Raw genomic sequence first — 11,546 nt, forward strand, 5'->3', positions numbered from 1 at the left:
TACTCAACAAAGGCAACTAGAATGATTCTTTCCTCCTTTGCCTTCACACACTGACTTAACTCAGCATACCCACTGTCTTTGCTTATCTCAACTTTAACCTTCCTCCAAAGCACAGCTCATGATCTGCTTTCCCCACTCAACAGCTGTTCAAATTCAAGTGTGCATTATTTCTAAAAGTGAAACCCCCTATTTTCAATCTTGTTCATTTGGCCATTTGGATGTAGTTCCTTTCATTATTTTTACTTGTTCAGTTCTTGAAAGCATGCCATTTCATGTCTGGAAGAGTATGTGTGCATCAATTGAACTCAAATGGGTCCTGAAATCAGTGGGCAAAGCCTATTATTCCTGCACAAACCCAGCACAATTCTGGGCCTGCGGAGACAATCACTCCTTACCTTTAGGATAGAGAGAGCTGGACTTCCTTGGAGAACGCACGTTCAAGGCTGCCCTTGGGCACAGATGCTATTCTACTTTTCTCCCCCTTCACAGATGACAGTAAAGCTCGGCTCAGCAGCAGTCCCCCCTTGGCAACCCTGGGCAGCCTCCTGGATGACCAGCACTGGCACTCGGTCCTCATCGAGCGGGTGGGCAAGCAGGTGAACTTCACCGTGGACAAGCACACACAGCACATCCGGACCAAGGGCGAGGCGGATGCCTTAGACATTGACTATGAGGTGAGTAGACTCTCCCTGAAAATCCCCTGGCCCATTGCTCAAGAGCAGTAAGAAAATCAGTAAACAGAGCAATGGAGAGAATATGGGGGACACTGAGGAATCTTCCCCTCCACCTGTGCCAGACAGTCTGCAAGGGGAGGAGTCCAGCGACAGAATCTGAGCCGTGAGCATCAGGAAATGCCTTGGCAGCGATGAAGTAGCACAGAAGGTGTCAGCTAACTGTGTCAAATCAGCAAGTCTCCTTTTAGATTTCCCCCCCTGTTTCCTGCCTTTGTCTTTGTACAGTCTCTCGGTTACACACAATCACTCTTTTTAAAAACAGAAACGACTTTAATTATCCAGGGTGTTGGAAGATATAGAGATTATAAACAACATCTGTGGGAATTTAGTGAGCCAGGGGGGTACAGTAAGTTGGTGGGCTGGTTGGCTGGCAGATAAGGAAGAAGATCCTACCTTTGGGGAAGAAAATGAAGAAATCGGGTGAGATGCAGAAGGTGGACAGGTAAAAGATAGAAACCTTTTTCTAAAGAATTACGATGTATGATGTATGGGTTTGGGGATGAACAGAATCCTTATCCCAAATCAGTGGATATTTTTGAAGACCTTGTCATAGAGTTCATCACTGACGTGGACAGGTAAAAGATAGAAACCTTTTTCTAAAGAATTACGATGTATGATGTATGGGTTTGGGGACGATCAGAATCCTTATCCCAAATCAGTGGATATTTTTGAAGACCTTGTCATAGAGTTCATCACTGAGATGACTCACAAGGCAATGGCAATTGGAAGACAAGATCAAGGACAAGTTGAAGATGCCATCTTTTTGATTCAAAAGGACCCGAGGAAGTTTGCTAGTGTAAAAGACTTGCTTGAATGAATGAACAATTGAATGAACAATTGAAACAAGCTGGAATAGCATTTGATGAAGCAAACTATGGATTTTGACAACTATTGTATTAAATGAAACTTCATTATCTTCTGGAGAAACTATATATAATAGTTGTATATTTTCTACAATAAGGTTCTGATATTTAGGCATATAAATGAAAGATGGAGAAACACAAAGTTTTCAGCCTTTATTTTCATGTTTTCAATTTTAAAGTGATATTTCAGTGTTTAATTGCCTGCCTTTATATGAGTTACTTATTGGGTTTCAATGACCACACATAAGTTAAAGTACCTTGCGAACCATGCAGTTCCTTCTGACTTTTTACCATCTAAAGGATGAAGTAGTATTTATGTGTTAGGAATATATGTGCCATTGTAAGCAATGATGTAGCTATTTAATATGTGAAATAAAAATAACATCTTTGACTTTATGATAGCTGAGACACGTGCTTCATGCATTCTGAAGTTTTTAGACAATAGTCTGAGAGGTTATTAAAGATAGTGAACTGTTTTTTGTTTCTTTTAAGGGGATGATAATATAAGAAAGTACAGTTTTTTGTAAGAATATCTATCTTAGGTAAATTGTTTTAATATTCTTCAGGTAAAGGAGTGACTTTTTTTTTGAGAATCGAAAATTTCATGTGTATGCTTTTGTGTAGGAAGGCTTTTTTGATTTAAAACCTTTGGGGTTTATAATGTACAATTTGTTAATTTTTAAGAGAGTTCTTCCCCAGATCAGATCAAAGCTTTTAAAAATAAATGTTTCAGTAGCAGGAATGGCATTGCTTAAAAGGCTGATGGCAAGATAAGCGTTTGGAGTAGTGTTTTATTAATATATTTGTAAATACTTGTTCATTGTGGAAATGTGTACCTGACTAATGCCATGTGTGGCTATGGAAACCACTTTTGTAGTTCAGGATATACAGGTTTTGTGGGTTATTTAGCTTATTGTATTAAATTACTATTGCACTTAGCTTAAAATAAGGATTAAAAGTACATTTAAAGACATCATAGAACATTACTCTTTGTGAAACTGAACTTTTTTGTGTGCCACTTGCAAACATTATCTATAAATCAGTATTTGGAAAAATTTTACTTTCTTAACATTTTTATACAAGGAATAAAATAAGAAAAACAGAAAAAGAAATCTATAGGAATTTAAAACCTGCACTATAGTCACTAGTCTTTAGCTATCATTCTGACTCAGACCTTTGACTAATACGAGTGAGAGCTGTTTCTCTTCTGCTCTCTTGTAGCAGAGGCACAGAGAAATGCACCAACTCTGCAGTACACAGAAGGTTGCACGAAGCTCTGCAAACTGGCAGGCAAGCATTAACCATCTTTGCTAGTGGTTCAGTTCAAGAAGTACATATTATGCCACTACTCTACATCAGGCTTTGTGCTGGGCAATAAATATACAGTTTGACTGAGGCAGAGCTCCTGAGATGGAGAAGCTTACAGTCTGATAGCTGAGATAAGCCACTGCAGAACAAGGAGGTGAGTGCTGCAGAGAAGAGAGGCCCTGAGCACTAGGGCTGAGAATATAGAAATTACATATTTATATAATAATATACTTATATAATTTATATGTTATTATTATATACAATCATATATTCATATAACATATACTTTAATTACATATAAGCTATATATAATCATGTATTTACATAAAAGAAAGGACACTTGGCTCAACCTAGAAAAATGGAAGAAAGTTTCCAGCAGGTGATGCTGGTATGTTTTGAAAGAAGAATAAGATCAGCTGGTGCAGAAGGTCAGAAGGGCATTCCAAGGCAAAGTTCATGAACTATCAAATAGTCCAGCATTTAGGGAGTTTAAAACAATAGGCCAGGAGTGGTGTATTGGAGTCAGCTTTTATCGATTCATGAATATTAAATGTTAGACTTTTAGGACTCTTATCAGCTGGCTGGTAAATATAGTCATTACTAAAAATTAAGTTACGTAAACTTGCAATTAAAGTATTTCTAACAGATAATAAACTTATTGAGTCTTAATTATTTTACCGTGTTACATCTATCTGGCTATCTATCTATCACCTATCTGGTATATGAGCTCTTGAGGTTTATCATGTATATTCTATCTGTGTGGTAAAAATACTCTATATAGGGCTGCTACAGCACTTTTCCCAATTCCATGTTCAGTGATATCCCTTTGTAACCTGAAATCCACCATAGTGGAAGTATTCACACCATAGATTTTGACAAACAATGTGAATCAGGGTTTGATTTATTGTTTTGTGCATTGTCTGTACCACAGGTCAGCAAACTACAAGTTTGGCTTGTAGCCTGTGTTTCTGTGGCTTGTGGATTAATACTAATTTTAACATTTTTAAAGGTTTGTAAAAGAAATAAAGGAATAAAATAAGAATATGAGACATACTGTACGTGACTACAGATAAAAGAGTTCAGAAAAAAATCAGCAAAAGCATTCTATAAGAATCAAGTGGTTATATGACATTTTCAATAAAGATTTTTGTACATTTTATTATTTTTTGTAAATTGCATGCTACACATTGCTTATATCAGTAAAATAATCTTACACTTGTATATACACACATGCACACGTACACACATACATATGTCTGTGCCTGTGTCCCACCCTGGATACCTAGTTTTTAAACCTTTATCAACACACCACTAGAGACACGAAATAGAGATAAAACACAGGAATTAGGCCAGGACCAGGTGATGGAGATGGAGGGGCATGTGACCATGTTGAAGAACCAAAATGACAAGAGATGAGGAGCCACTAAAGGATTTTTTGCAGGAGAGTGACATGAGTGGTTTTATGTTTTAGACTAGTAATTCTAAATGTATGGTTCAATAATTCTAAATATATGATTAGTATCCCATGAAAAGTTGTTAAAAATGAAAATACTCAAGCCCCACCCAGACCTACCGAATTAGTTACTCTGGGAGATGGTCTCAGCAATGTGCTCTTAGAAGTCCTCCAGGTGATTCTGAGGCTCCCTGAGGACTGAATATGAAAAGTTGTTAAAAATGAAAATACTCAAGCCCCACCCAGACCTACCGAATTAGTAACTCTGGGACATGGTCTCAGCAATGTGCTCTTAGAAGTCCTCCAGGTGATTCTGAGGCTCCCTGAGGACTGAGCACCACTGTTTTAGAGCAGTCACCCTGGAGGTTATGTGTAGCTTGGACTAGTAGGTGGGTAGAGGGAAGGGGCTGCTGGACAGAAATAAGAAACCCTCTTAGGAGACAGTTTCAATCACTAGTGAGATAGATAATAGCAGAGTGGAGGTGGAGACGAATAATCGAAAAATTAGAAGCCGCCTTTCTTTTTAAATCACTGTTATGTGCTGTAAGAAAGATCTCTTCTTTTGATCCTAACCTTAGTTTAGTATACTGTGGATAAGATAGGCCATTCATTAACTTCAAAAACTAAGTTGTCTTTATTTGACTCAAAATTCAAGATAACAGGGAGATTTTTCTGAGTTGTTGAAAACTGGAAATCTGTGAATATCAATCGCTCTTCTTTGTCAACTTGTTTAATTGATTGAAAAAACAAAGAGCATGCACAATATTGGAGTTGCCTCAAAGCAAAGAGATATCTTTTATGACCTTGAAGACAACAACAAAAACCCATAAAATCAATTTTAAGTCTCGCCATTTCCCCAAATACTTTCCCTCTAATGTCCTAGGATTTCATTCTAAAAGGCACCCTGTTGCCTGATTTAACATTTATTTGCAAAACTATGTCTGCCTACCTATGGTCTCTTGTGTACGTACGGACTCCCTATGAGATCGCAGCTGAATGACATTAAAGTGAATGCCAGCATTTAGAGAAATGCAATGCAATGATATCACTCACTTTATGAAGTTGGCACCGATTTCTTCAGGGCATGCACAAATTTCTTGGTGCCTTATAAAAAGTGTTCCCTAGAAAAGAAACACCTTGAAATGTTTCTCTGAAGCAATCTCTGCTTCAGGGAAGTCAAGCCTTTTCCAGATTATGCAGTCAGCTTACTCAAATAATCATAAAAGAAGACAGATTGACTTAACATTGGTGTTAGATGTTGGCTATACTGGAAAACAAGAGTTATGTGTCAGGAGAAGTTTCCAGCCTTTGAAGATTTACCTCAAAGGCTATGTGGAGAGAAAAGAGCATTGCAGTCAGGAGAACTGTGTTCTAACTACCACTTTACCACTAACCAGTTGTATAAAACTGGGGAATGAAAACTTCTAACTTCACTTACAAAGAAGCAAAATTAACCTCCCTGTTGGAAGGAATAGAGCTAAACAAGATATTTAAACCTAAGGTCTATTTTATCACAATGTCATATATTGATCAGGATCTAGGTTATTGATTTGCTTTCTGCCATAGGCCCATATATGAACATAGGAGATCTGGCTACCACCAACTAGAAGGAGAACTGGGTTCACCTCCTTAGTTTCCAATGACCCATTATTAGAGCATGTACTTTTGCTCTAGAGCTATACCCTATTGAATTTTATATTAAGGCTAATTATAAGATGCAAACCTATCTTCCTTTTCAAATTTTATCATAATTTGCTAATATTTGGTAAGAAAATGTGATATCATTCATTTCTCATCTTAAACTACCTCAAGGATATCCATTAAGCAACATGATGACTTTCTATGAGGAAACTAAGATGAAATTTGCTACACTAAGGTGCATGTAGTCGTCTACTTCTCTTCTAGCCCAGAAGGAAAACACAGACAAGGGCTCGTAGACTCTCCTGTCAAAAAAATAAGGAGGAGAAAGAATGCAGATCCTTTACTTCTCACTGGAATGTCCTCCCAGTTCACATCACTTAACCCATGTGACTTCTCCAAAGGCTGTCAGAAAGACTGTAGCAGCTCACTTTACTTCCAGCCTGGAGCAGAAGGGTTTTAGAAAAAGGATATTTTTAGGAACTTAGTCCTTCTCTGACATCCTTGTAATCGAAGAAGTCTTTCCTTATCATGAGTTTTCAGTGACCCTGCTTTATATAGTCATTTTATAAGCACCCAGATTGTTGAAAACATGTTTTAAAAAATATATGATTTATATGTTATCACTCCTTAGATAGGGAAAGGCATTTTACAAAATACAAAACATATTTTAATAAAAATTCTTTGTTAAAGAAAAAGCAAAATAAAAACCCCAACTAGATTAAACTAATATCTGTAAACATTTAAAAATAAGTATGTCTTCATACATCTTTAAAAGTGAAGTCTGTAGAAGTTTTAAAAGAAATGAGATCATATTTTATAATCTAGGACTGTTGGAAGTCTTTATAAGTATGACATAAATACCGGGAACATGAAAATAAAATATATGAAAATTTTTGTCTATGTAAATTTTTTTAAACCACATGAGATTTGGCAAAAAATAAATATATAATGATGTCATCCTTTAAATAATAACTTGGAAATGTACTTCCTAATATATCTTAATTTTATTAATAAATATAGAGTTTCTACAAATAAGCTTAAAAACAGGTAATCCAATGGAAAAATAGGTAAAGAACATAAATATATAAAAAATACAAATGGCTTTCATATATATGAAAAGATGCTGAACTTCACTCATAAAAAACAAAGAATGCCAATTCCTGCTGCAAAGATATTTTAAATTTAGATTTTTAAATTTAGAAGACCAACACATTATAATATACCATGTTGTCAAGGATATGAAGAAAGCAGAACTATTCCAAACATTTTTGTTGGCACTGCAATTAATATAATATCAAAGAAAGGGTAATATCATTCTCAGTTGGAAACAAGTGCTCTTCAACCTAACAATTCTGTTTCTAGCAATTTATCTTACACCCATAAGCAAAAGTGTGCAGTAGGGTATATGCTAGGAAAAATAAAAGATTGGGAATTACCTAAAGATCCATCAAAAGGGATTGATTAAAAATTATGGCAGGTCCCATCTGGGAGCAGCTCTGTCTCAATGACCCAGTGACCTTGAACAGACACACATGGGCCATGCAGCCAAAGGCTCACACCGCAGCTGGTCTGAGTCTGTGAAGGATGCCCTATAATTCTCCTGGAACAACAGAGGACAGAGGCCTGTGAGGAGATGCTTCTAGGCCATCTCCCTCTCACCTCCCAACCCTGTGGGAGGCTGTCATAGGACAGTTTCTCATCACCTCCCAGATTCTGATGAGGCATAGGTTTTTCTGCCCTCTCCTCTCAGAATAGAGCTGCATCATACAAAATCATTTTGCTGCAATCTAGAATTGAGTCCTCAGCAATGGGAATCCCAACAGCTAATGTCATGGTCATCTAGCCCATTTTGTTTAGGTGTCATCATTTTTAGTGTTTGGGACAGGGACCACAGGCAGATGGGCTTGGGCTCATCTCCCTTGTGGGTGCTTGATAAATCCACACAAAAGTATAATGCACTCTTTAAAAAGAATGAGGCAGTCCTATATGTTCTGATATGGAGCCATTTCCAACATAAATTGTTAAATGGAAAGAAAAATCAATGTGCGGTGCAGTGTAAATAGTATCTGTCTTTAAAAAATAGAAAATAATATACAAACTTGAAAGCACATATAGACAGGAATTTCTGAAAAAATACTAAAGCAACAGGTAAGAAATAATTTCAGAGAGTGGCATGAAAGGAGAAGGAAGCCTTAGTTTTATACTATATACAATCTTAAACTTTTTGAATTTTGTTAATGTATGCAAAAAAATATTTTAAGATACTCAAGCAATAGAAAGAATCCATGATTTAAAACATAGTTCTTTCATTTACTTCTAAAATTCCATGCTCCAATTCATTTTTATTCATGTTTTTTTTTCAAAAGTACTTTCATAATATATAATTTAATTATCTTATTTTTAAAAATTGTATATCTCATCATCTCTACCCCAGTCATAGAGTTTAAGCTCATCATAAAGGTTGAGATTTTCTTTTTTACTTACATCTATTTCTATAGAATTGTGTCTGGCACTTAAAACACACTCAATAAATCTGTTGAGTAGCTGAACAAATTTTCTTTCTGTGAATTATAAATGATTTCAATTTATACCCTAAGAAGTTTCTAATAGGTCCCCCATGTTCGGAGGTCACCTCTTGCTGCTGCCCTTACCTTTGCTTGGCATTACCTAATGGACACTTCTCTTATAATTCAAACATGATTAAAGGACTGGCCAGATATAATAAAACTATTTATTTGATGATTAAAATACAGATGATTAGGGAAACTGTTTTCCAGAATATGTGATAGTACAATTGTTATCGATCTTTTTTTTTCCTTGGAAATTCATTTGCAAGCTTAAAGTAGAAGATCTACATGGAGGAAAATAAACTGAAGAGAATAAAATAAGAAAAAAGTTAATAGATGCAAAAATAAAGTAGAAAGGAAAAAAAAATGGAAGAAAAAAAGTGCTCCTATTTTGTCGGGCATTTTGTGATTTTGTTTAACCCCAAAGCAGCCCTGTAAGGGAGGTTATCATCTCTATATAACAAATATAAAACCAAGACAAAGAGATATTTAGGAATTCCCCAATTCCTATTCTCCAGTAGCCACCCCACCAAGTAACAGAAACAGGATTTGAGGTGAGGTCTGTGTGGCTATTAGACCAGAAATCAACCTGGTAACCAGGCTTTCGAGCAGGGGGATTCAATCCCTGGAGATACGAGCACAGACTCTGGGGCTTATGCTGGGCTCTGTCTGCATGAAAGATTTGAAATCACATTACATTTCTTTCTAGTTTTATATTTAAGATTGTTGTGATTTGTGGACTTGCTAATTTTCTATTTCCTCAAGTTTTATAACAGTAAAATGGGAGATAAAGACTCTTCTTATATGTTTATTGAAGTGCACTAATTCTGTTGAAAATAATCGAGGAAATATTTCAACACCAGTATTATACAAAAAAAATCATTTTTGTTAATACAAACTAAAGGAACAAATGATAATATATCTTGTTTTATTTTAGTTGTTCTTTGGGAGACGTAGTACATTTTAATTAGCCTGCTACTTCTAGTGGAAGAGGCTAATAAGACATTTGAAGACTGGATGAATTGGGGCTAAATTACTGTTATCAATAAAATAATATACAGTTAGCCAAGCTCCACTAGGATACTCATAGGAACTGAGGCAAGAGTACAAATAGAGACCCACATACTCTAAATCTAGGAGACCCACATGCTCTAAATCTAAATATTTAAAGAGTTACAAATCAAGCTAAAGAACTGTTGAATAAAATATGCTTTACTCCTCTCCAGATATACCTTCACAACCATGCCAAATATGTCCAGGCTCTGTCCAAGCTGCAAAAAGCTGCCCCATGGCTTCCCCTGAAGAAGGCAGATGAGGGAAGAAAGCAGCATAGATCCTCAAAGAAGTTTCAAAGCTGTTGAGGCAGGAAACTCTGGGGTGTTGTGTAAGAAAGCCATGGTCTAGAAGAGTGGTGGTCACTTTTTATGGTCACTTCCCCTTGGCTCTCAAACACCATCCTTTGCAAGGTATAATGTTACTGGAAGATAGACATAGCAGAGCTCTTTAGAATGCCAGGTCCACAGCAGTAGCCCCTTTTGCCTGGGCAAATGGGGGATACTGAAGTTAGAATTTCCATTGAGATCCTTGCTTGAGTACTGAAATATACATGGTGTAACCCACTGGCCAAAGAACCTAAGGTATAAATATTATAAATTCATTCAGAATAAAAATGATAAAATATATGTTAGACTTAGTGGGCTGTGTCAGCACCTGATATCTGTGAGTCTGTGAAAAGATACCCTAAACCATAGGCCTAGCAGTTGATCAGATTTGGACCAGCAGCCACGATGACCACAACCATAACCATGAAAAAGATGGTCTAAATGCAGCTTCTAGTTCAAGACCTGAAAGTAGATTAAGGACATAGAGTTATCCTGTCAAAGAAAATAGGAGGTGCTGATTTGTGCTGTTGAGGAAATATCGATGGCTCCTGCTGCTACAATCGTGCACCACCTCTCCTTTTCTTTACCTCAAGGGCTGCAGTAGGTTCACAAAAATAGCACAAGCCAGTTTTCTGGTTTCACCTGAGGCAATGATGCAAAGCGTGCCAGGTTGCTCAGGCAAGAATGGAAGGGTTCTGGGGATGTGCAACTTTTAGTTTTAAAATGGGAAAGTTTCGGGAAAACAGGGACAATTTGGTCACCTTCACCTGGGCTCCGATTCTTTGAGAAGGTTATTCAATGGAGCTAGAAATAGAAGAAGCTAGAAGGAGACAGTGTGGGGAAAACAGGGACAATTTGGTCACCTTCACCTGGGCTCTGATTCTTTGAGAAGGTTATTCAATGGAGCTAGAAATAGAAGAAGCTAGAAGGAGACAGTGTGTGTCATGATGTAGACATGGGGCTCAGGACTGAAGGATATGGAGCTCCAGCTCCTCCACCTCATGGCTGTGAGACCTCAGTCACGCTAAACCTCTGCATGTCATCATTTTTCTCAGTTGTGAAGTGAAGGAAATAATAGTATCCAACTCAAAGCTTAGAGAAAAGATAGTGAAGGCAAGCTCTAAGCATGGTTTCCAATATATATAAATAAGTAATAAATGCTACTATTGTTATTACTAAAACAAAACCTTGGTCAAAAGAGGGTGCTGAGGGTTGAACTGGAGAGGCCCAATCCAGATGAACTGTAAGGCGCAACTGTAGGGCTTCAGCCAGAAGCCACAGCCAGGCTGTAGGAGGAGGATGGCCATTGGGCAGGAAGTGGGGGCGTGAACGAGTGAAAGAGCACAGGCCCTCTATAAACAGGGAGAGCTAGTGCGACCAGTGCTTTCTTTTATTCAGTGTGTGGCTGCATCTGGGTAAGATGTCATTTCCTTTCTGTCCTGGGAGGTGGGGAGAGGACAATTCTCATGCAGAAATGAGGGGCACTGGGAATTTGTAAAAGAATAGGTGATAGAAGCAAAAATGAAGAGATAATTTGGGGCAAAAACACAATCAACTACTGCCCCTCAATATGCAACTCCAAATTAGGGGCCAAACAA

At 37.2% G+C, this 11,546-nt stretch overlaps 1 protein-coding gene across 1 annotated transcript in view; it reads left to right on the top strand.

Moving 5' to 3' along the window:
* Nucleotides 1–489: 489 nt before the first annotated feature.
* Nucleotides 490–11,546, top strand: part of LOC103599788 (contactin-associated protein-like 5) — a gene marked incomplete at both ends in the record, with an annotated part of 172,716 nt that continues 161,659 nt past the window's right edge. Inside the window, one exon of the mRNA XM_008583960.1 lies at nucleotides 490–674. Coding sequence (XP_008582182.1) covers nucleotides 490–674 — 185 coding nt within the window. The remainder of the gene's footprint in view (nucleotides 675–11,546) is intronic.

The sequence above is a fragment of the Galeopterus variegatus genome, unplaced genomic scaffold (assembly GCF_000696425.1).
Source record: "Galeopterus variegatus unplaced genomic scaffold, G_variegatus-3.0.2 Scaffold3104, whole genome shotgun sequence".
Lineage (NCBI taxonomy): Eukaryota > Metazoa > Chordata > Mammalia > Dermoptera > Cynocephalidae > Galeopterus > Galeopterus variegatus.